Source organism: Onychostruthus taczanowskii, unplaced genomic scaffold, assembly GCF_017590055.1.
Source record: "Onychostruthus taczanowskii isolate IOZ18803 unplaced genomic scaffold, ASM1759005v1 scaffold25, whole genome shotgun sequence".
Taxonomy (NCBI): domain Eukaryota; kingdom Metazoa; phylum Chordata; class Aves; order Passeriformes; family Passeridae; genus Onychostruthus; species Onychostruthus taczanowskii.
Window position 1 is genome coordinate 2,675,532 of NW_024499796.1, and position 21,172 is coordinate 2,696,703.

The 21,172-nt window shown below is 48.3% G+C and overlaps 1 protein-coding gene across 1 annotated transcript; it reads right to left on the reverse strand.

The window, feature by feature from the left end:
* Positions 1-18: 18 nt before the first annotated feature.
* Positions 19-18,750, reverse strand: TNFSF8 (TNF superfamily member 8). The gene is made up of 4 exons (XM_041406696.1): positions 18,556-18,750; positions 11,594-11,639; positions 1,020-1,091; positions 19-425 (listed from the first exon to the last, which is right to left on the reverse strand). The coding sequence occupies exons 1-4, from the start codon at positions 18,748-18,750 to the stop codon at positions 19-21; spliced, it is 720 nt and encodes a 239-aa protein (XP_041262630.1).
* Positions 18,751-21,172: the final 2,422 nt, after the last annotated feature.

The following is a 21,172-nucleotide window of genomic DNA, read 5'->3' on the forward strand; positions in this document are numbered from 1 at the left end:
TTGGGCAGCAGTGGGACGTCAGGGAGCTGCTGTTCCATTGCCGTACCTCAAGACCCCGAGAACATTTTCATTGGGAAGAGAAATGTCATTCAGGAATTCAGGATGGTTCAGTGTTACTGATATTTTGTCATTCTCCTTCAGGTGTGTCAAGTGCAGATGGAGCAAGGTCTTAAAAGTCTTGTCTTGGCACGTTTCCGACGCACAAAACGTGGACAACGTCTGCCTGTCCACCCTGTCGTTCACCAGGAGCTCAATCTTGATGTCGATGGGGCTCTTGGAGCAGTTGGGAAAGTGAAAGTTCAAGTTGCAGAAGATCAAGTAGAGGCCTTGTTCCCTGATCACCAGCTCCTGGCTCTGGCACTTGATGGCCTCACAGGACTCCTTCTCCACCAGGCTCAGCCTGGAGCTGTTCACTGTGCTGGACACTGCAGGGAAAGCAAAGGGCTGTTAGCTCCGAGCTCCACTGAGCTCCCTCGAGCCTTAGGGCACTTCAAGCAGTGTTTCCTGCTAAAAGGAGTCACCTGCTCAGTGGTTTCCTGCAGGAAACTCCAGGAAAACTCCTGGAAAGACAGCTGGGAGTTCACACATGGAGGTGGGGCACTAAAAATTCCAAGGATTTACTCAGCCCTCGGGAAACCCAGGATAGCGAAATGCAGGAGTGTTCATTATTTCCCCATTTGGCATTTGAAGGGAATTCACAGAGATGTACATTCATATGCTCTCCATATTCATGGAGATTGTATAGCTCATGGAGGCGTACATTCCTCTGTGCGTCTGCAGAAGGTAGATCTTTATTTCCTTTTATGTTTATCAAGTTAAAAACAAAGTTTCTAGTATAAGATAGGGATTTGCCAGTCACATTCCAGCACAGCTAAGAAATTATCTTCCTATAAAATGCCCATTTGGACAAAAAGGCTATTTGCCACTCAACCCAGTGTGAATGACAGCAGCAGCTTTTCAGACAGCTCTGAAATTTCCCTTTCCCAACCCTTTTCCTCCACCCTGGAATCCCCGCTGACCTCTCATGTAGGCAACAGCTCTCTTGCCTGGGACTCTCTGTAGGATCCTCAAATAGTCTTCCAAGGTGTTACCTGAAGAAAACAACAGATTAACTCATTGCTCCTGAACTTTATTTTTTTTATTTTTTGGTACTGCAAAATGCAGCCAGCACTTGGTACCCCACTTCCAGCATGGTTCTTACTCCTTGCCTGAGAATATTTGATCTGCCCAGGGAATTCAGAGCACTGTTGCTCAACTGGTAAATCTATAACAACCTAAAGCTCTGGCAGATTGCAGCTCTCAGCCATGAAAAATTAAATTCCTTACCCTGCTTCTTAAAAATAGGAGTGATGGTGTTAAATTAAAAGAGGGTGCATTTGGAATACATACAGGGAGGAATTACAGTGAGGGTGGGCAGGCCCTGGCACAGGGTGCCCAGAGCAGCTGTGGCTGCCCCTGGATCCCTGGCAGTGCCCAAGGCCAGGCTGGACAGGGCTTGGAGCAGCCTGGCACAGTGGGAGGTGTCCCTGCCATGGCAGGGGGTGGAACAAGATGAGCTATAAGGTCCCTTCTAACCCAAACCAATTTGGGATTCTGATTCTATGAAATAGAAATTATGTCCAGGTAAGCTTAATTCAACCAAGTTGTTTTTGTGGTGCAATTACAGAAAGCTTTTAAACATTTAAGTGGGACAAAGTTCTGAAAATAGTTCTTTGGGTGCTTTTGGAATGTTGCTCTGTTCCCTCATGGTTAAAATGTGGATTTCACCAGGACTTCAGGTTGTTCATATAATCCTAGAGTGGTTTGGGTTGGAAGGGACCTTAAAGCTCATGCTGTTCCACCCTGCCATGGCAGGGACACCTCCCACTGTCCCAGGCTGCTCCAAGCCCTGTCCAGCCTGGCCTTGGGCACTGCCAGGGATCCAGGGGCAGCCACAGCTGCTCTGGGCACCAGGGATCCGAAAGCTGCTGCTGGAGGGGCCGAGCCGGCCCCGCTCCTGCCCCGCACACCCCGAGGGCACGGCCCGGCGCTTCGAGCCCAGGGCAGCAGCCGAGCCCCGGGAATGTCCCAAATCCAAAGCGCCGGGACGGGGAAGCGCCGGGACTGTCCCGCGAAGGGACGGCTCCATCCCACGGGAGCTGTTCCATCCCACGGGAGCTGTTCCATCCCACGGGAACTGCTCCATCCCATGGGGACTGCTCCATCCCACGGGACGCGGGAACGGCTCCGTCCCATGGGATACGGGAACTGCTCCATCCCACGGCCGCGGGATCTGTTCGCTCCCACGGGATGCGGGAACTGCTCCATCCCACGCGACGCTGGGATAGCTCCATCTCACGGGACGCAGGTATTGTTCCCTCCCTGTGCCGTGCCTCGCGCAGTGCTCCGTCCCACGGCCGCGGGGACGGCTCCATCCCACGGCCGTGCCCGGCACTGCAGGCGGCCGCAGCGCACCGAGGAGCCGAGTCCATCCCCACATCCTGGCACCGCATCCCGGCACCGCATCCCGGCGTCCCATCCCCTGCATCCCGGCACCGCGTCCCTGTGATCCAGATCCTGCATCCCAGACCCTGCTCCCCACTTCTCCCCCTTGCATTTCACCTCCTTTCCGTCCATATTCCTGCCTTCCATCTCCTCTCTGTAAGTTTTTCCTCCTCTCACCATACTGGTTGTTCAGTTAATGGCACTGATTATCCATTCCTGGCAGTGTCCAAGGCCAGGCTGGATGGGGCCTGGAGCAGCCTGGGACAGTGGAAGGTGTCCCTGCCCATGGCGGGGGGTGGGATGAAATGACATTTAAGGTCTTTTCAAACCCAAACCATTCTAGGATTCAGTCAGTGATTCTGTGATTATTCTGTCTTTATTCTGCATGACACAGAATTGTTCCCTAGATCCACAGGTGGATGGACATACAGACAAGGTGTGTCCATCCAGGAAAACAGTGCATATCCCAGTGATGCAGCCTGACAGGTGAATGGGTATTTCTCCTTGCATTTGCTCTCTGTTATATCTCCTGGCCCATCTGTGGCTGTGGAAGTGCACATGAGCTCAGATGGCAAACTGGGAATTTTTGGTGTTCCATTCCACAGCTGAACACCAAGAACAAAGCAGGAAGGTGTTTCAGTAAAGCTTTTTTAAATTAGACTCCCTCTCCCAGGGTACACAAAACTCTGAAGTTTTCCTGCGACTTGGTTTATAAAACTGATATCACAGTGCCCTAACCTACAAGGGTCTCTGAAGGGCCAGCTAATGCACAAAACTAAGCCCTACTAAAACCTGACATCAGATGTTGTGTGTCATGATCCTCACATGCCCCACTCTGCTCAGTGCTGATGGGGCCTCACCTCAATCCCTGGGGGCACTTTTGAGAGTCACAATGAAAGAAAGATCTAAAGCTGTGAGAGAGTCTCCAAAGGAGGGACACAGGGATGGGGAAGGGTCTGGAGGGGCCCGTCAGGAGCAGCTGAGGGCTCTGGGATTGTTCAGCTGGAGCAGAGTGAGGGCAGAGCTCCCCGGGGCTGCAGCTCCTCCCGAGGGGCAGCTCCCATCTCTGCTCGGGGACAGGGACAGGAGCCAGGGCACGGCTGGGGCCGGGCAAGGGCAGCTCAGGCTGGAGCTCAGGGCAAGGTTCTTCCCCCAGAGGGTGCTGGCACTGCCCAGGCTCCCCAGGGAATGGGCACGGCCCCGAGGCTGCCAGAGCTCCAGGAGCCTTTGGACAGCGCTGCCAGGGATGCCCAGGGTGGGCTTGCTGGGGGGTCTGGGCAGGGACAGGGGTGGCACTGAATGATTCCTTTCATTTCCTTCCAGCTCAGGATATTCTGTGGTTCAATGATTCTAACAAGAGCTCTATTTATATGCAGAGTGGGATAAGGATCTTAAATTTCATAGGATTCCTGAAACTGGGGTAATGATAAGAGATTTAAATCTCCAGACCCTTGCTGTATCTATATGACCTGATTTCTGAGGGAGTTCTGATAACAAGGATGGAAAAATCAGGGAGAAGCTGGTCCCACACCCAAGTTCCCCTAGATGGAAGGGATTGGTGTGATATGTACTGCACCCTTTGCACTCTCCACTGGAGACAGAAACTGTGGATATCTTGAAAAAAATTGCAATATTTATCTGATTTCAGTAGTTTAAAGACTTTTGTGGTGAGCAGAAGCTCACTGCTCTCCAAGAATGAGTAAGTTATGTACCAAAGTCCCTTCACCATTCTGGAAATCCCCGAAGAAAAACCAGAACCTGCTTTCCTGGTGTTAGTCATGTAAATCTGGTGTCTTAGTGAGGGCACAGGCACTGCAGAGATGTGGAGATATGGCTTAGGATGGGCGAAAAACCTTCTGGCCCTTATTTCAGCTGTGGTGATAACAAGTCAGGTAACACAGTCAGCACCCCGAACCCACTCACACTGCTGTGTCTGCAGGAAGGGGGAGATTATTTACAGAAACTCAGTGGCATTTAGGGGGTTTACCCTCCAAAGGCTGAAAATCCCCTGCTGCACCAGCAGCCCTGGAGGCTGCAGCCCTGCAAGCTGTGCCAAGCCCAATGCTGAGCCTGCCCAGAAAGTGCCCAGAGCTGCCCTGACCTGGCTGGGCCTGAGCTGCTCAGGGTGTCCATGGAGTCTCTAAAGATCTCCCCTCTCTGACACGGCTGCACTGTGCATTTCCAGAGCTGTATTTAACATTTACTGCTGTCAGCAAGTTTCGTGTGCCTGCGTTTAAATTCGGTGACATCAGCTGCATTAGTCAGAAGGGAAATTATGGAAAAAAAAATGTTTTAGAGAGACAGGTCTGGTCCTCACTCTGCTGAAGCAGCTTATAACTGTTTTCTACTTTTATTTCTCAAGTTAATTCTTTTATCTGAAACATTTCAGCTCAAGCCAAGAGTGGCTGAAATTACCTTTAGGACTGATCGATGGATGTGCTCACATGGCCTAATTGGCTTTGCACGAGTCATGGTGTAAATCAGAGGAAATCCCTCTGCAATCAATGGGATTAGATGAGCTTAAAAATGCTGCGAGGAGGAGGAAAGACAAAGCTCCATTTGGGGCTGAGGACCAAGGAGAACACACTGGTTTCACTGTGTGCTGTGAGGCACAGGCACTGCAGATCTGCTGCAGGGAAATCTGCTGGATAAGGCAGGGGTCTTAGGGGGAACCCTAAAGAAGATACCAGGAGATAATTTATTCTTGTCTTTTCGACCCTTTTTATGGTAGGATGGGCATCCAGAGGGTGCAGCCCCAAGGAAAAGAGCCTGGCTGTTTCCAGGAGCTCCATGCAGCTTTTCCCCACTGAGCCAAAAGGGGACTGGGAAAGGGGACTGGGAAATGGGATTGGGAAATGAGAGTGGGAAATGGGATTGGGAAAGAGGACTGGGAAAGGGGACTGGGAAATGGGACTGAGAAATGGATCTCAGAGAAGTTGCAATTTCACTGAGCTCCCATAATTTCACCCTGAGGTGCAAAATGAATGCCTGATGTTCTCTCAGAGCATCAAAACACAGCAGCACCATGTCCAACCAGGAGGAAGCCAAGGGCTCAGGGACATGGGGACACATGGGCTGCTGCCAGACAGGTCCAAGAGGATGTGAATGTGCTAGGGAAAGCTCTTTCTGCTGGCTGCCTCAGTTTCCCCACCTCTGAGATGGGTCAGAGAGGAGCACTAGCAAAGGGCACTGAAACCACGAGCTGAAAGTGGCTCTGTCAGCATGGAAGGTGCTGCTACCCAGACGTGGAAAGCCCCTCAAGTGGGGTTCCTGAGGCTTGTCCTGCTCCCAGCCATCCCTGGTGACATTCCACTGCCATGGGGGTGGCATCACCTCTGGTTGGGGGCTGACTGTGGGCAGGCACAGAAGCAGGGCAAAACCCTCAATTATTCTGTGAGGTAAAGAAGTAAAGGCAGGCAATAAACAGGTTTTGATTCCTGTGTAACCCCCGTGGATTTAAGTGCTTATGGAATTAGGTAAGATGATGTCACACATGTCTGTCAGCAAGCCAGAGTTAGCAGAATTTGCATCATTTATTTCTCATCAGCCACTCCCTGAAGTTCCTGTAGCTAATTTTAACTCTCTCCTGCCAGTTCAGTGCTCTGCAAACAGCCGCCAAAGGACTGGCCCAGCCTGTGCTGCTGTGACAAGTGGCAGCTGGGTGACATCCCCTCCTGGGCTCCGTGACAGAGCTCTGGGCTCTGCTCCTGGCTGTGCCTGTCACACACATACCCAGGGCCCTTGGTCCCCGAGAGCCCCACAGCTGCACTCAGGTCTGAAGGGGACTGAACTCAGCTGCCTAATTTCCTTCCAAAACCAGAAATTAAAGAAATATCCCATTTCTCCCCACCAAATTTAGGAAAAACCTCGGATGAATTCCTCACTGCACACCTGAGTACTGCCAAACCTGTGGAATTTTAGGTCAAAATTCTTTAAATCTCTGCCTGCTTCTCAGTGTAGCAAAGGCCACGTAATATAATCAGCTATTCTTATATATGTGTGTGTGTGTGTGTAGCTTGTGTTTTAAGTGTTGGAGAGAGGGCAGAGCCAACCCTGAGCACTCTGAGCAACACCAATCAGCCCAGCCGTGGAGACCTCAGCCAGCAGCCCACCCTGGGTGTGTGTGGTGCATTTCCCCTGATGCTGGCCTGCAGGAGGCCTCTGCACTCTTTCTAGCATTTGCAAGCCCAGGCTTGCCCAGGTTTTTCAACCCTAGAAACACAACTCCTCTGCCCTGCCCTCAGACAGGGTCACATTAATGCACCCAGAGACCTCCCTGGACTGAGGCTGACAAGGGAAAAACCTTTTTGGCTTAGCGTGAAATAACCATTTCTGAGGAGCCCACTGCTTTGGGATTGGTGTCTGATGCCCTGCAGTGTCATCACACAATCACAGGGTCATCGAGCTTGGAAAAGACCTCCAAGATCATCAAATCCACCCGTGCCTGGTCCCCACCTTGTCCCCAGCCCAGAGCTCTGAGTGTCCCCTCCAGCCCTTCCTGGGACACCTCCAGGGATGGGCAATCCAAACATTCATGGGCCGCCTGTGAAAAGGCCTGAATTTCCCCTTTCCATGGGGAAATTCCTGCTGGTGCCCACCCTGAGCCTGCCCTGGCCCAGCCTGAGCCGTTCCCTCTCCTCCTGTCCCTGTTCCCTGGAGCAGAGCCCGACCCCCCGGCTGTCCCCTCCTGTCAGGAGCTGTGCAGAGCCACAAGGTCCCCCCTGAGCCTCCTTTGCTCCAGGCTGAGCCCCTTTCCAGCTCCCTCAGCTGCTTCTCATAGCGTTGGGATCAGGTTTGGTTGCAGAAGGCCAAACTGCCCTCTGAGACACGGCTGCAGATTTGAAAAGGCTCCTTGGCTTCAGCCTGAATTTCTCTACAGTGGCAGGTTTGTGACTGTCACCTGTATTATATTGATTTCTCAGGGCCAGATTTTTATTTGGGAACATGTTTTCCATTGGAACTGAGAGCAGGGTGCTGGATTTCTTTTCCTGGTTTGTTGAGTGTCAGAGAAAAATACCTATAAGTTGTGTGTATGTGTTCATTTGTATCTGCAGATGATTTTTGGTTTTTTTTTTCCCTTTTGTAAATGAGAAGAGATTTTGATACCAAATCTTTGCAGCGCAAATAACAAGAAAAGCCATCAGCCCAGATTACACAATTCCCAGTGAAATGAGGCTCGGAGAGGCCAGCAAGGAGATGATGAGGGCTGTACCTTTCCAGGTCATCAATTTGTCTGTGAGTTCATTTTCCCTCTAAAAAATGAACATAACAATACCCCTCAGATCCACACTAATAGATGATTTGTTATTTGTGAAATGGGGATGAGTTTTGGCAGAGAAATACTTCCACAGAAAGGACATTTCACAAACACTTAGTGATGGATTTAATTCCTTCCCCCTGTTGCTCAGGTACTGCACTGACAGTGCCACGGAGGATTGGAGGATCTGATCCCATTTTTCACAAAACATTTAATGAGCTGACATTGCATCCCTCTCAGCCTGTGCCTGTGGATTCCTGCAGCCCATCCATTGGGGCCTGACAGCTGAGTCAGGGCTGGAAAACTCCCATAAATCTGCTTTAGTGCCCACTGGTGTTTAGCTAACAATAGAACATTATCTCATTGGGGATGAAATTAAATCATTGCATTTCCCTGCTTTAATAAGACACAATTAATGCCTATTGTGGCTGGGTCTGCGCTGCTGCCAGTTGGCAGCTCAGTGAGGTCTCTGCCTGAGTGACCTCAGCTGGACCCAGCTCAGGATTGTGCCACAGGATCATGGAAGGGTTTGGACTGGGAGGGACATTAAATCTCATCCATGGGCACCTCCCACTATCCCAGGTTGCTCCAAGCCCTGTGCAGCCTGGACCCTTCCAGGAGTGGGGCTGTGTCCCCCAGAGCATCCCTGAGATGCTGGCACTGGCAGAGGGCTGGAGCCAGGCTGAGCACCCAGCTGGGCAATGCTGGTTTTTCACTCCCTTGCCCATTTTAACAATGCAGGAGCCCTGGTTCACGGCTACAAACCACATCCACTTTCCATCTGGGCTGCCAGATGCAGCAATGCAGAATGGATCCAAATCTAAACCCACAGCAACTCCAGCCTCAGCTCAGTCCCCTTCCTCAATGTCTGACCTGCTCCTGTCCCTGGGTGGGACCTGGCAGCAGTTGCCACAAGTCCTTGCTTGGTTGCCAGCAGGCAGCAGCTGAGAGAGCTCCCTGTGAGGGGCCCTCAGTAAATTAGCCACTGGGTATAGTAATCAATTGTTGGGGTACACAAACAGAGAGTGCTTTGGACCTTATTAGCAGAAGAGATTTGACAAACAAAATGCCTTGGCAAGAGCAAACAGAACTTTGAGGATTAAATCAAGATTGCAAGAGGATTCAATCAGACGGGTTTACCAGAAAAAGAAAGTTACATCAGACTTCTGCAGGAAAAAGATGTTTCAAATGTATAAGTTTGTTTATGTGATCTGTAACCAATCATTGTAGTACACATTACTAGTCTCCCTAAAATAGTATATAAGCGTTTGTATCCCACAATAAAATCAGATTCTTTGACCACCTCAAAGTCTTCCCCATCTCTCTTTTTTGCTGATAATTAATAAGCTCTGCTTTATGCATTTTAAGAGGAAAATAAAAGGCCCTGACAATTTGCTCCCACTTGAATGCTGTTACCCTCCAGCAGAGACTGATGGGCTGGGAGAGCATTTCAATCCACTAAAACCAGCTTTCAGCAGCTCCTCCTGCTGTGGGCTCTCACCCTCAGCCCCCCTTTGGTCCTTCACTAATGGCATCATCTCACACTGACCAGCAGAATTCAGAAATTCAGAGCAAGAGGATGCCAGGGATTGATATGGACCCAAAATCAGAAATGCTCCGGCTGATGAAACAGCATTGTGGCCATTCCTCCATTCCTGGGGAGAGCACACTGCTCCTACCTGGCACCTGCCAGCTGCTGGTGAGGAGCAAAAACAACTGCAGGAGTTGTTTGAGCTGAAATAAAAAATATATATCTATAGAAATATATATGGTTTACATATGGCATATATGTATATATATACATATTGTTTAATATAAATATAAATAATATAAATGTATATTTTTAATATTCTAAATAAATTTAAAATATATGTATAAAATTATTACATTTTAATTTAATTTATATTTTTATATTTACATAATACTTATAAAATATACAATAATATACAATAAAATATACAATATGAAATATTATAAAATATACAATATGAAATATTTATATATACATAGTCTATATAAATATTTTATAAACATCAAATTATTATTAATATTATATAAAGTAATATTAATATCATTGTAGAAATAAGGTATTATTAATTATATTTATTTATTTTTCATTTAATATTTAACTATTTTATATTTATATTATAAATATAAATAATACAAATATAACTATAAATGGACTTTTGGACCAGTGACCTCTCTCTCTCTGCCCTGGGAATGTCCCAAACCCTTGTGCTTTGCTTTGAAAAGTGCTGACCTACAGGTCCAACCTGTGTGGCTCCTTCTCTGTGGATCATAAGGCTCCGTACCTTCAGATCCTGCTCTATTTCTGAGCCTCTTCAAATACACAACAGAGCACAAAAAGACTTGAGAAAGACTTATGAAGATTTAAGGGGATACTTAGGGTGCTAGAGAGAAAGCAGTGTGTGTGCACTCAGGGTGCCTTAGGGAGAGCCTAAGGGGAAAAGAAAATTCCTCCAGGTTACAGGAATTTTATACCTTACAAAAAATGATGCTCAGGCAAGATGTGAAGCTCTCAGAAAGGACACTGGGACACACAGGGACTGCCTGGGGAGCTGTGGGCTGGGAAACAAGCCCAGCACGGGAGAGTCAGGATTCAAAAGTTACCTAAAATGCAGTAAGGGGTGTCCAAATGCTGCAAAAATGCAGCTGCAGAGAAGGTGATTGTGGCACTGGGACTCTGCAGGCCTTGGGCACCTCTTAGAATCCTGGAACCGCAAAGTATCCTGAGCTGGGAGGGACGGAAGGGATCACCCAGCCCAGCCCCTGTCCCTGCCCAGACCCCCCACCAAGCCCACCCTGGGCATCCCTGGCAGCACTGTCCAAAGGCTCCTGGAGCTCTGGCAGCCTCGGGGCCGTGCCCATTCCCTGGGGAGCCTGGGCAGTGCCAGCACCCTCTGGGGGAAGAACCTTGCCCTGATCTCCAGCCTGAGCTGCCCTGGCCCAGCCCCAGCCGTGCCCTGGCTCCTGTCCCTGTCCCCGAGCAGAGATGGGAGCTGCCCCTCGGGAGGAGCTGCAGCCCCGGGGAGCTCTGCCCTCACTCTGCTCCAGCTGAACAATCCCATTTTCCTCCAATCTCCCCTTCTGCTCCACCTCTGGATGAACACGGGCTTCATTTCCCCACTGGGGTGGAGACAATGGCATCCCCTGCCCTCTGGGATTGGGCACCAACGAGTGCAAGGAGTCAGATATTGGTGCTGAGAGTTGTCTGAGGCTCATGTCACAGTGTCAGTGACATGAACAGTGTCAGTGACATGAACAGTGCTCCTGAGTCATGCTAAGGTAAAGCAGAGTCTTGGTAAATTGTCTCTGTTAGACAGATTTTCTTATTTCAATCTCCCTGTGCTCACCCTCTGCCTGATCCAATTCCTTGCTCTGTGCTTTTTGCTGCTGGTCTCCCCTTGTCCCTTCTCAACCCACCCATTTCCTTCTCCTTTTTTCCCTCAAACCAGGAGCTGTTTTGGAATATGTGGAACACATTTTCACCCTTCCCTCATGAAGATGAGGACTTTACACATATTTGCAAGAGCCAGCACTTAAAATAAAACCTTAAAATCAGAGTGATGTTCACATCTCCTGGCAAAAAGCTCTTTGGAACAGACACCCCAGGGCACATTTAGAAATATTTGTTATTTCCTCAGCCATGCACTGGACTGAGTAATTTGAAAGCTTTTTTCTTATTTTCATTTTCCCCCCACTACTCTATCTCTTCACCAAGAGGAGCCTTTATTGGAAATGTTAAGATGTGCACAATTGACTTATTTGTGACCCTGGGCAGTATTTGCATTAGAGATATGACAAATTGCCTGTGTTGTTTAGGGGTCTTACCTGTCCTGATGGGTTTTTTGATGCCCTCCATGGCAGGATCAGCTACCTGAAAGAGAAGAAAGAGTAGAGATGGATTATTCTGGGAATAGAAAATAGCCATTTAATGTGCAACTGTGGATCTGAAACATTTCTGATTTTTTCTAATAGAAAATCAACATTTCTGACACAGCCAGATTGCTTCAGTGCAGTAAGAAAATTATGTGGGTTCTCTTGGGGCTGTTTCAGAAGCACAAGTCCTAAAAATCCCTCTCTGTGCCTGATTTCAGGGCTTGGAGAGAGTAGGACAGAGTGGGATGGGACAACCTGGAGAGCCACATGTCTGGGAAAGATCATTAAAGCCCCAAACAGGCCTGAGCATGACAGTGATGTCCTGCCTCACCTCTCATCCTAATTCTTGCTGAGATGTAAAACCAAGGATGAAAATGGCATAGGAAATTGTCCTCAACCAGCATGACATGAGAAATTCCCAGAAAACCAGCTCCAGGGGTGAAATGCAGCAGGATTCCTCTGATGACACCTTCCTGTCACCCAAACACACATCCCAGATCTCCTGGCAGCTCATAAATGCCCTCAAGAGGTAAAATATTCTGCCAGCTGCTGAAGAGAACACTGGGCATTCCTTGTTGCAGTAAGGTAGAAAAATTATAAAGAAAAGCCATATAAAATCAGGCCTGCTCTGGCTGGCCTGTCATTTCTTCTAAGTCAAGCTGGCACTGTGCAAGTGCCCATGTGAAAGCAATCCTGGTGTGAGCAGTTCATTAGCACAACAATCTATGCCTAGGTAAAAAACTACTTGCACCTGTATAAACTGGTTTTATACTGTCAGATAGAAAAATGGAAACCATCTCTCACAAACAACTTTTCCTGCACGTACACACCGAGGGTTTGAGTGACCAATTAATACAGAATAACAACTTGTTACTGACCAATAAAGTAATTGGCAAGAAAGCTCCTGACCAGTGGGAGTCACACACAAGGTCTGTAAAACCGTATGAAAAGGAGTTCTGTGAATAAAGAATGGGCTTTTTCCACTATGAAGAAAATGGAGTCTGTGTGATTTATTCCCATTGCCCCTTGCTGTGTGTCACATCCCTTCTGTGTCACCCTGGGTGATCCCACAGGGATTTCAGTGACAGGGAGTGGGCTCTGCTCAGGCTGGGCTGAACCAGCTCCTCTTACCTGGGTGCAAATTACCTGGGCTAATTGTGCAGGCTAATCAGGCCAGGTCCAGCTTAGCATATTGGAAGGGATCCATGAGGATCATTGAGTCCTTCTCCCTGCTCCTCTCTTACCTAAAATTAAACCATAGGACCCAAAACCTCTCCCAGTTTCTCCTTGAGCCCTGTCAGACTCAGTGCCCTGAGCACTTCCCTGTTCAGTGACCCATCAGGATGTCCAGGAAGGAGAAATTTGGGAAGCTCTACCAGCTTTAAGACAACATCTGATATCTGGGGAAAAACTGGGCACTGCTGTGGTGGGAACAGCTTCATCCATAGTGATGTTACGGCACAAACACCTAGTTTCTGTGTGAGAAGTGGATAATGGGTATTGTGAGGAGGAGGAAGCTGGTTGGACAAGGAGTGAAGCTGTGTTGGGCCTGTTTGTGGTACTTAATGTTCTAATCCTAAATGTTTAGGAAGGTTTTTAATTAGACTTTGGCTTCATGTGCCATGTTTTGAACAGCAGTGGAGTGTGGAGCTGCATTTGCTGCCAGCAAAGAGTTTGTTATGCTTTGGTCTGATGCTAAATGCCGTGTCCTGCAGAGGTGACAGAGCTGCTCCCAGGGGACTGGGCAGTGACAGGTTAATGGCTGGACTCGCTGATCTTGCGCTCTCTCCCAGTTTGAATGATTCTGTGATTCTCTAGGAATTTGGAGATCTGTAATTTGTTCATTTTCCCTCCCCATACCTGTGTAAGGCAGGGCAGAGTCACCTGCTGAGCCAATATTTCTCCAGGTCACCTTCCTGAGCTGTGCGGGGAGGTGCTGGGCAGCAGGAGAACAGGAACCCAGAGATGGAATTTGAAAAAATGGATTTCCAAGCTTTTTGACCCTGACACAATATCCTCCCTTGGGAGCTCTTATGGATCTCATCATGTATCACCAAATGTTAAACTGAGCAGGGTTTGGGCTGAAAACACTCCCAGGAATCTCTGCCAGCACCTCTCAGCTCCTTCCCTTGCCCCTGCCCTGGGCTGTTGTCTCACACACACTCGGGGCACAGGCAAGTGTTGCTGTTCAATGCAATATCTGAACATTCCTGCTCTCTGTGGAGAATTCAGGATATTTTAGGTGACAGAAAAAGAACCTTCTTCCCCCAGTGAGATCGCACTCAATGAAATCAGGCAGCCAGGGAGGTGTTTGCCTTGCTGGTGGCTCAGAGCCTGCTCTGCACTCGGGGCATAAAATCAAAATGAAAATGGACTAAAGGCATTCTGTTCTCACCTGGGAAGGCTCCCAGCGAGTAAAATCAGCACATAGCAAAGCAATTTATTTTAGTGACAATTGAGTAGATACTGAAATAAACCTTTAGGACTTCCTTTGAAATATTACTGGTATTATTTCTTTCTTTTCCAGCAGCAAGAATATCACATGTAATGCTGTCATTTGGAATGCAAAGAGGCACACAGGAGGAGCCCAAACAGATTAAATTCTACAGTGCTAGCTAAGAAAAAAATTCAAGACAACAAATTTCATCCTGTCTGGAGTGACCTGGGGGCTGGTGATGAAGGAGCTCAGTCTACTCAGCAAGCAGAATAATTTGAGTTTGCTTTATTAGAGAAAATGATAATCAGGTGCCAGTGAAAGTGATTTATTTCTTCTTTCTCTTAATCCTTTTACAAGAAGCTTTCTCAAGCTGAGGCAGAATAAAGGGTCATTCTCAATTCCTGGGTCAGAACAGTGAATATTCATTGAACCAGACACCTCTGACCCTGTGAGGGTGGGCAGGCCCTGGCACAGGGTGCCCAGAGCAGCTGTGGCTGCCCCTGGATCCCTGGCAGCGCCCAAGGCCAGGCTGGACAGGGCTTGGAGCAGCCTGGGACAGTGGGAGGTGTCCCTGCCATGGCAGAGCTGGGATGGGATGAGTTTTAAAGTCCCTTCTAACCCAAACCAGGCTGGGATTCTGTGAGGTCTTTATCTACTCTAGAAAGTCCAAGGAAAATCCCGCAAAGCAGTCCCCATAATGGACCTGGGCTCAGGTATCTGGGCCAGGCTCCCCAGGGGCATCTCCTCATGGCAGCTCTGTGGGGAGGAGCTCTTTGGTCCCCTGTCCTCAAAGGAAGTGCTTCAATTCAAAAAGAATCCCCAAGGGCCTCCTGTGTTTCTGCTCAGCCTCTAACCACCATGATTTCAGCAGGAATTTCCCCATGGAAAGGGTGCTCAGGCCTTGGCAGGGGCTGCCCAGGGAGGATTGGAGTGCCCATCCCTGGAGGTGTCCCAGGAAGGGCTGGAGGTGGCACTCAGAGCTCTGGGCTGGGGACAAGGTGGGGATGGGGAACAGGTTGGATTTGATGAAATTGGAGGTCTTTTCAATGATTCTGGGATTCATTCTATGACCCAGCTCTGGCTGGGGAAGATGCTGGGGGCACTTTCTCCTGAGGTGCCAAGAGGCAAGGGTTGAAGCTGGACATGAAAAGTGAAGACACTGTCCCCACTGTCCCTCATCTGGTAACGAGCCTCACAGGAAACAGAGTGAAAATCAGTTTATCCTGTGCTGACCAAAGCTGTCAAAGTGGCTCTTCCAGACAGCAGGTGACTGTCACTGCACAGAACACCCACAGCAAGAGCTGAGCCAGGGCAGTTTTTTCCTAAAATGCCTCCGTGGATTTCCTGGAGTGCTCAGTGAGTGGGAAATCTGCTTTTAGAGGAATTTTCAGTATTTTAATTTTATTTTATTTTTAAAATTTTATTTTATTTTCCTGTCTGTCAGGGTTGCCACAAGAGGGGGCACCCGGGGCCAAAATGAGTTTTTAGGAGACATAAAACCCCAACAAATAGTTCAGGATTGTGCTGGCTGCTGTATGAGTCATTCACAAATCTACTGCTAAAGGTTCTTAACAGCCTTAAAGAGCAGATCAGCAAATAGAAAAACCTGCTCTGACTTTAGTATTTGCCACACAGGTGATAAAAAGGTTTTCCCCACACAATTTAGAGGTGCAATAGATGAAGTCTACAAAATCCAGAGCAGTGATGGACTAACCCAGATCATGGACTCTGGACATCCACACAATTTGTCAGTGGGAGACCCAGGTGTCTGATGAACCTTTCTGTACAGCACCAGACTTGTGAGGGTCTGTGTGCCTTAAAATGACATTTTCCAGCCCTTCCTGTCCCATCCTCTGTCACTGGTTTGCCATCTCTCTCTCTGTACACACAAATATCTCTAGAGGTGTGTATATACATATCTATCCAGAAGTGAATGCAGCAGGCACAAGGGTGGAGGGTTTAAGACACTTATAAATAGTGTTAAGAAGAAAAATGATGGCTCCAGACCACCACACAGAGACTATGCTCATTCCAGAGGAAAATTGAGTCACTTGTGAAAGATCAGCAATGGCCTGAAGCCAAGTAGTTCTGCAGATGAAAGCTGAAGAAATGAACTGACTTTAGCACTGCAAATAGTTCCAAAAAAACAGAGTTTACCTCTAAAATTGACCCTTCCCAGATATAGCACTAACATGCTGTGCCACCCTTCTGAAAAACAAGGCGTAAAGGAAATTTCTTGGGGTGCTGGAAAATGGGGAGGTGTGATAATGTCTCTTAGAGGTGCTGTAGGATTCAGAGAAGCAGCTTTGAATCATAGTTGCCTTTTTCATTCAGCCTTTCATGTTGTGTTTCCCTTCTTTGGAGCACCCAGATTGTGGGGGTTGCAAGTGCCTGGTTTCTGCAGAATTTGATTTTCCTTTTCCAGTCTGTTTTCCTTCAACTTAAATTAGGCAATTATGAATTCATCAATAGGCAGCCTGTGATGGGGGCAGAGACAGTGTGATCTTGTCACCACAAGCTTCTTAATGCTGTGGTACCCAAGGGTCCAACCCCTGCACTGTCCCTGTGACCCCCAAACAGCCCTTGGACAGAGGGAAATAAAAGCTTCTCTCTCAGCTCAGCATGAGCAGGGTGTGAAGCTCCCGCTGAACTCACACACACAATCCAGCTGGCAACATCTGGAGGGAAAACCTCATTGTCCCAAGGAGATGATGACACAAAATGTTGGTCCTTTTGTCAGAGTAATGAAGAAAATAATGAAGTCAGCTGGTAGTGCTCTGATCCCTACAGCCACTCAGGGCTCCAGGGGCTCCCCAGCCCCTCAGGTGCTGGCAGTCAGTTCTGGAGATGCTCAGATTCCCCAAAGATTCTGAGCCCAGCCTCACTCTGAGAGTGCAGCCGAGAGCTGAGGTGTTTTTGGAGCTGGAGTTCCCTGTGGAACCTGTCCCACAGAACCAACCCTTCCTCTCTGCCCTGGGAGTTCAGGACAGGCACAGATGGGGGAAGACTGTTCTGCTTCTGAGCTCCCTGAGAGCAAAACACAATCTGTGCTTCACTGCCAAATTCTCCTCAGAGCGTAAAATTGCTGCTTGATTTTATTTGTTCCTCACACCCCTCAGCTTCGTATTTCCTCCTTCAGCCAGCTCGTTTTCAAAGCAGCTGCATTGGTGTCATTACTCTTTTAAGTCAAAACCTTGGCTCTTCCAGCAATCTCGTTCCTCTGGCAACTCCTGTAACTGCTTTATCCTGATGGAGAGGTGATTTAATGCTTGCTTCCATAATCAGTACAAATGAAAGCCTCATTATACAGCAAAGCTGTGGCAAGTCTGTAATTACCTAGACTGTTATTTTAAAGATCTCCCCTGATAGCCCACTATTTCTCACTTAAAAAGCCCCATGTCTCATGTTAACTGTCCTCAAAGTGCTTCTCTTTTGGGAGAACACTGATTACAGGTAAATGATTCCTCTCTTGAAGGAGTATCAGTCAAGCCTTCCTGGTTTAATTTCTGGGTAATGTGCATACATGGGCACACAAATTGCACAGGGTAAATTTAGCAAGAGAAAATATTGAGTTAAAGGATCATATTTTGTTTTTCATGGCCAGTTCCTCCAGCAGCTCTGTACTGGAGCTTTCCCTCCATGAACAGTAGTGGGGGTACCTCAGCACTTTGATTTTTGCAATAATATTTCAGCGACTATAAAACTTCTAACCTGGCATTTTACCTTGGTGAAGTTGATGGTAATGCCCCTACAAGGTCAGAAATTCACTTTTTCTCCTCACAACCATCTGTCTCTGCTCTGGCTGTCACTGGTTCCCCATCAACCCCAGATCCATTCAAGAGCAATATTTTATTTTAAGTGACTGTTGGTAGAGGGAGGAGGTGTGTGTGTGTGACCTTGTGTCACTGATGTCCTTTCTACAACTCTGGTTGTGCATTAAAAATCCAATTCAAGGCAGGACTGAGGGGACAGGGGCATAAGGGATCTCCTTGGCACCAGCACTGCTTGGGGTGCTTCGGGACAACTCTGCCTCACCACATCAGCAGGCAGCACCACAGGGTCTCACAGAGCTGTGGCATGTCCCCTGCTGCAATCCATTTCAGAGAACCAGAACAAACCTTCTCAAACACTGGTTGCTCTGCAAAGAACCAACAGGAGACACACACCAAACCAGGTGGGACAGAAGCTGCTTGGCACCTTGGGTCAGGAGCCTTCTCTTTCCATTTACAGAGTAGGCACTGTGTGCCAAGAATAAATGTTGTCTATGGAGAAAGGTCCTCTTTTTCTGAAGTTCTTTTATCTGTGTTTCAACTTTCCCCTAATTCATGTGCGTGTCTTTATAACAGAGGTAGGAACTGTTCTGGCCACAAAATGAAAAAGGGAACAGAAGGGAAGAGAAAAAGAAGAGAAGAGAAGAGAAGAGAAGAGAAGAGAAGAGAAGAGAAGAGAAGAGAAGAGCAATGAATCAATCTCTTACCGTTCTCTGGACGACCAGGACCATGATGGTGGCCAAGGCAAAGACGAGCAACACAGCCAGGGTGGCGATGATGAAATACAAACAGATTTTGTTAGTGGCTCCAAGCCTCCTGGAAACAGTGTCTTCATTCACATTCATGGCTGATTCATGCGAGTCCTTCACCTGAGCAAGTGTTTGCTCCTGTTCCTGGCACATTCTTATATAGCTCTCCAGGCACTGCTCTGTGTCTCCCCTTGGTCAGGTTCAAGTTGCAGCCCATCTCTGCTCCTGGCAGGATTTTCCCCCTTCATCCTGCCTCATGTGATCTGGAAAAAAAACTTCATCAGTTGCTGTACAAAGAGAGAGGGCCCCGGGGGCGTGAGGCAGGACGCAGCTGTGAGCAGGGGAAGAAGCTTCATGTTCTTGCTCAGGGATTTCTCCGCCGAGGTCCTGCGCTGCAGCCGAGGTTTCTGATGTCACAAGGTGCACAGACACCACGATCCCCCGCCCCAGGCTCTGTGAAATGGGGAGATATGCAAATTCTCTTTCATTTTATACTCTGTGCAGCTGCAGTTGGGCTCAGGGAGTCGCCCCGAGCTCTGCCTTCCTGTTGTGCACTGAAACCTCTGCTGCCTCCCAACAGGGAGCCACCTCCAGAGCTCTGCAGCCACAGTTGGCCTTTGGGCAGCCCCACTGGGCCCTGGGGTGCCCCAAGCACAGCATCACATCCAGGGGACAGAGGGAGGAAGGAGAAGGACCTGCTCTGGTCTGCACCTTGGGTGCTGGGAGCAGTTTTGGGCACCTCAGCAGGACAAGGACATGGGACTCTGAGGGTGTGTCCAGGGAGGGCAACCAAGGTGGTGAAAAAAGCACCAAGGGCAGGACTTATGGGGAACATCTGAGGAGATTTGGTTGGTTCAGGCTGGAGAAGAGGTGGTCGAGGAGGGGACCTCACAGCAGTCCAGAGCTTCCTCACAACAGAAGCAGGGCAGGAGCTGCCGATCCCCTTGCTGGTGGCCAGGACAGCACAGGGGGAACAGGAGTGGAGCTGCATCAGGGGAATTCAGAGAGGACATTATGGAAAAGCTCTCCCCTGAGAGGATAGCTGATCACTGGAATAGGCTCCCCACAGCACTAACCCTGTCCAAGGGTAAAGGAACCTCTGGGTGATCCTCTTGGTCATAGGAGTTTGTGTTGGGCACTCCTGGGAGGAGCAGGGAGTTGGACTCAATCCTATGGATCCCTTCCAGCTCAAGATATTCTATAATTCTATGATTACCCTTGTCTATGGAGGTCTGGAGGTATTTGGGTGAGATTTTCATTGAAGAATTTCACAGAAATGTGTCAGAAATACATTTCTGATGCAGGGTGCAAGTTCTGGGCAGAAAGGAAGCGGTGACACGGAAGTAGCTGAATGCAGAGGTTGGGATGTGCCCACAGAGGGTGTCAGTAATCCCAGGTTTATCTGCAGACAGGGAATTCCTGCTCACTTCTATCCTGTCCTGGCCTGGGACTACCACCCCGGCTTTGTACAGAACTCAAGTGAGATTTATCTGGAAACATTCCTACTCTGTTCCAGTGCTATAGGACACTGCGTGTTTTCTGTGGGATGACTCCTGACTTTCTGGCAGTCCAAGTCAAAAGACACCTGAGTTTTTCTGTCAATGTTCCCAGCTGGATATGTGTCCCCTTTTGAATCACATCCATTCAAGTTAATTTATTTAACAGGAAAACAAATCCTAGGTTATTTGTTTCTGCTAATCCCAATTTGATATTACAAGGGCATCAGAGAGGGCAAAGAGGATCTTACCAATGGTCCATCCAGCTCAGCACCTTGCCTTCAGTGGAGAGCAACAAGAAATTCCTTGGGAAGAATATCAGAACAGAAAAACCAGGCATTCACTGAGTGCAATTCTCCAGTTTCCTCTGATTTGGGCTGGTGGCCTCCCAGATAAAAAGTAGAACTTTTCAATTTTAATCCAATTGTTCTTTACACCCCTGACATGGCAGAGTTGTGGCATTTTCCTATCATTACCACTGTCTTTAATAAAATCACTGGAGCACAGCACTACAAAGGCTTCTACAGATTTGCAAAGCAGTGTTTTTCACAGCATTTGTTATCACCATGGGAACAGGCACAACCTGTTTTAACCAGAGACAAAGGAATGAGAAAATGGTCTCACTTGGACAAATCTGGCAGGCTGGGTGAGGTGGATCCTCACCTTCTTGGTGGATGCTAAACTTGTGGACATGAGAAGCAGAGGTTCGTGTTCTGGAAATTAATCTTTATTATAAAGGAAAGATTTACAAATTTTTGCCTGTGAAAATTCATTTGACCCCTTAAGACAGCAAGTGCAGAGCAGCAAATCCACTCTTTGAGAAGCAGCACATGGAGATCTCCTACCAAAGTAATCCCCAGCCCTCCTCAATAATGTGACAGCTCTGAAATGCAGGAAAATCCAAATTCCCAGTGTCCTGCCATGACTTTAGAGCAGGCAGTCAGCAACTCCCACTCATGACTGAGCAGATACATCCCTCACTGGGGTAGATGATATTCCAGAGGATAATGGAGCTGTAGTTTGTGGGATGTCACCTTGTGTGGTGTCCTGAGGGTCTCAGTGATCTCTTAAGCTTTTAC

Excerpts from the sequence above, each read along its gene's own strand:
- TNFSF8 (XM_041406696.1), bottom strand. The coding sequence starts at position 18,750 with ATGTGCCAGGAACAGGAGCAAACACTTGCTCAGGTGAAGGACTCGCAT. Across the intron at positions 11,640-18,555 it reads TCCTGGTCGTCCAGAGAACG|GTAGCTGATCCTGCCATGGA; the intron begins GTAAGAGATTGA and ends CTTCTCTTTCAG. Across the intron at positions 1,092-11,593 it reads CAAAAAACCCATCAGGACAG|GTAACACCTTGGAAGACTAT; the intron begins GTAAGACCCCTA and ends TGTTTTCTTCAG.